Consider the following 3,404-nt stretch of genomic DNA (forward strand, 5'->3'; position numbering starts at 1 on the left):
GTAACCTCTCATTGTGTGATAATTGGCGTGGCATATCACTCCTGGATGTTGTTGGGAAAGTTGCTGCTCGAGTACTTCAGTCCAGATTACAGATTATTGCGGAGAATATTCTACCCGACTCCCAGTGCGGCTTTCGTAAGGGTCGATCTTGCACAGACATGGTGTTTGCAGTTCGCCAAGTCCTGGAGAAGTTGTACGAACATCGCTGCCCGGGATACGTTGTCTTTGTTGATTTACGTAAGGCGTACGACTCAGTAAACCGTGAATGCATGTGGCTGATTCTCGCGAAGGCAGGGGTCCCTAGTAACATCGTAAACATCATCAAGTCGTTTCACACCTCCATGTCGGCTACTCTCTCCATCGGGTCAACACCCATCCAACCCATTGCAGTGAAGAGTGGTTTGCGGCAGGGCTGTTGTATGGCACCAGTCTTATTCAACATATTCATGTGGGCTGTTTTCCAGAGATGGTCCAGAGTGGTCGAGCATGTGCCTGGTATCGGCGTCCCGTTGGCATTCAATCCTGGGGGCTCGCTTTATTTCAAGAGAAAGCGTACTGACGATCAGACTACCATCAACGACTGCCAGTTCGCTGACGACTCTGCACTGTTTGCCACTACCCGTACTGCTGCTGCTCTTGCTCTGGATATGTTCATCGATGTCTCGTCTGCATTTGGTCTGACCGTCAATCTGGACAAGACCAAATTTATGGCGGTTGGCTATGGTATCACGGATGATGACCGACTTCCTCTTCCTGTGAAGAATGTGAAGAATGGCACATTGGAATGTGTGCGTGAGTTCCGATACCTGGGTGCTGTTATCCATGATTCTGGCCGATCTCACAAAGATGTATCGACCCGTGTTTCATCTGCCTCCCGTGCTTTTGGAGCGCTCCGTCATGCTGTCTTCAATGACCACAATCTCTCTCTGCGCACCAAGCGTCTGGTTTTCGAGGCCTGTGTTCTGTCCTTACTGCTCTATTGTGCGGAGACGTGGGTACCGCTGCAAAGTGATGTGCAACGGATCACGACCTTCTACTACCGGTCGCTTCTTTCCATCATGAGTGTTGCACAGCGGGATGTGTGGGACTTGAAGATAGCCAAGGACACCATTCTGAAAACATGGAATGCAGCAAACCCACTGGATATCCCCGACCGCCTCATGCAGAGAAGACTGGAATGGCTTGGGCACGTGGTACGCATGCCTGAGGAGCGGATGCCGCGGATGTTGTTGTTTGGCACATTGCTGCCACCACGCCCAGCGTGTGGCCCGCGGAAACGATGGCGAGACGCAATTAGGGTCGACCTGCGACGAATAAACATCGCCGACGAGTCATGGTTTGACACAGCGCAGGAACGATCTGAGTGGCGGCAAGCTTATCGAGCAATACAACCAGCTCAGAAACCGGCTCGGGAGATAGTCTGCGAGGTGTGCCGGCGTGCATTTGCTCGGCAGCAAGATATCGCCCGCCACAAGTGCATCATGGAACGGCGTAAACCAGTCCAGCAGCAAGCCAACAGCCGCCAGTGCTCCCAGTGTCACCGATGGTTTCGGAGTGCGGGTGGCATTGCAGTCCATCGCTGTGTCCAGTCCAATTCTGCCCCGAATGTTGCCAATGCCACAAGCTCTTCACCTGTACGCCTATGTATTCGGAAACCGTGCTGTACCGCTCACTGTCCCATTTGTGAACGCTGCTGTAAGTCGATCCGGGGCTTTGCTATCCACAACTGCAACCGATCCACCAGGCGCCCAACTGCTGATGAAAGGGACAAGTTCCAATTGCAATGTCAGAATTGCCGGAGGCGTTTCAAAAGGCGAAACGACTTATCCCGTCACCAACGCTCATGTCTCCTCTCGTCTCCGTCTCGCTCAACGAGAAACACGTTACCTACATGGCAGTGTATACCAGGACCAGGACCAGGTGTGTGTGTGTGTGTGTGTGTGTGTGTGTATGTGTGTGTCTGAAACACTGTCGGTCCTTTCAGGATCTATGATCATCTCCGGATGGGCAATACTTTATTGTATTGTATTGTGTGTGCAGGGCCGGCGCCACTGGTACGGCCGGTACGGCCATGACCGTACCAACTTCCCAAAAAGTCGGTCCACGTGGAATGTCCAAACCAGGGGAGAAAAAGTCTCGATGTATGATTTTGTACAGGGAGCCGCCCTGAGTGCAGGACTTGCCGTCTAACTTCCAAAAACTTTCGGGGGATGACCCCCAGACCCCCCTTAAAGATGGCCCTTCGCCCGCACCGCTCCACGGAAGCTGCCTCCGGCCCTGGTGTATGCATGTGTGTGTGTGTGTTGGGGGGGGGGGGGGGGGTGAGGAGGGGGGAGGTGGTTATAGCACCAGCCCATGCCAGTGTGGAAAGTCTCTTGCTCTTGATAAGAAGAACATTGCAATGACATGCACGGATTGCATCGTGTACACGTACAGACAACTCGGCAAGGAGAACATGAAAAGAAATTTGTAAAGAAAGGGTTTCGTGTCAAACCACATGCGCATCTATCATCCATCAATTGTCCGAAAATTATCGTGGGGCACGTGAGAGTTTCCAGACTGTACTAACGCTAGTCTGCGAGCTCCTCATCCCTGCCTGCAGTACATGTACCACCAGATACAGAATCATATCTACTTGGTGTACACATGTATGTCTTGCTGCTCATGTTTCAATCTGCTCGTCCCAACAAAATGTTTAATTGTAAAAACGGGAACAGCGACTAATCGCTCACCTGCACTGCACGCTTTCGTCGTCTCGCTAGCAGAGGACGGGAAGAACCTGTCCAGCAGACCAGCACTAGCGGTCGGTTTCTCCGTGTCGCTCATTACTTTAGCTTTGTCGACTAGCAGGAAAGCTATACCCCAAGCATTATCTATTCACAGTTAGATAGTGATTGAGGGCGATTATCCAAAATTTAGAAATCAGGAACACTATGAATTCCGCGACACTTCATTACAGAATTTGTGCTTCACTAAGGCTCGTGAGGAGAAATAGTGTCCCGACTGGTTGTGTTGGGAGGAAATGAGCAGGCGCCAAAGGCGCATGGAACTCAATTCAGAACAATCTATGCCGCCCAATTATTCCGTACTTCTGCTGACAAACTGTCTGCGTGCAAGAAGCAAAAAATAGCCAGTGCACGCGGGCAGAGAGTGAGAGTGAGAGAGCCATGCAGGCCTGCCAGCTTGCACACACGCTACACAATAATCTGATACCGGTATGGGGAACTGACAGCACTTTTCCGGCCTGCACGGCTGCAGTGCAGGCTGCCTGCATCACCATGATCACTGCCATCAGTGCATGCGCTGCATGCACTGATGGCAGTGATGCTATTTTTTTTGTTTGCATGCATGCTGCATGCTACCGTTACTTCCGTGTTCCCATATCCCCTCGTGATCCCCTGGCC

At 51.7% G+C, this 3,404-nt stretch overlaps 1 protein-coding gene across 1 annotated transcript in view; it reads right to left on the reverse strand.

The window, feature by feature from the left end:
- Positions 1-3,150, reverse strand: part of LOC135824747 (synaptic vesicle 2-related protein-like) — a 28,801-nt gene extending 25,651 nt beyond the window's left edge. Inside the window, exon 1 of the mRNA XM_065337454.1 lies at positions 2,733-3,150. Coding sequence (XP_065193526.1) covers positions 2,733-2,826 — 94 coding nt within the window. The 5' untranslated portion in view covers positions 2,827-3,150. The remainder of the gene's footprint in view (positions 1-2,732) is intronic.
- Positions 3,151-3,404: the final 254 nt, after the last annotated feature.

Source organism: Sycon ciliatum, chromosome 9 (genome assembly GCF_964019385.1).
Source record: "Sycon ciliatum chromosome 9, ocSycCili1.1, whole genome shotgun sequence".
In the NCBI taxonomy this organism is placed as follows: Eukaryota; Metazoa; Porifera; class Calcarea; order Leucosolenida; family Sycettidae; genus Sycon; species Sycon ciliatum.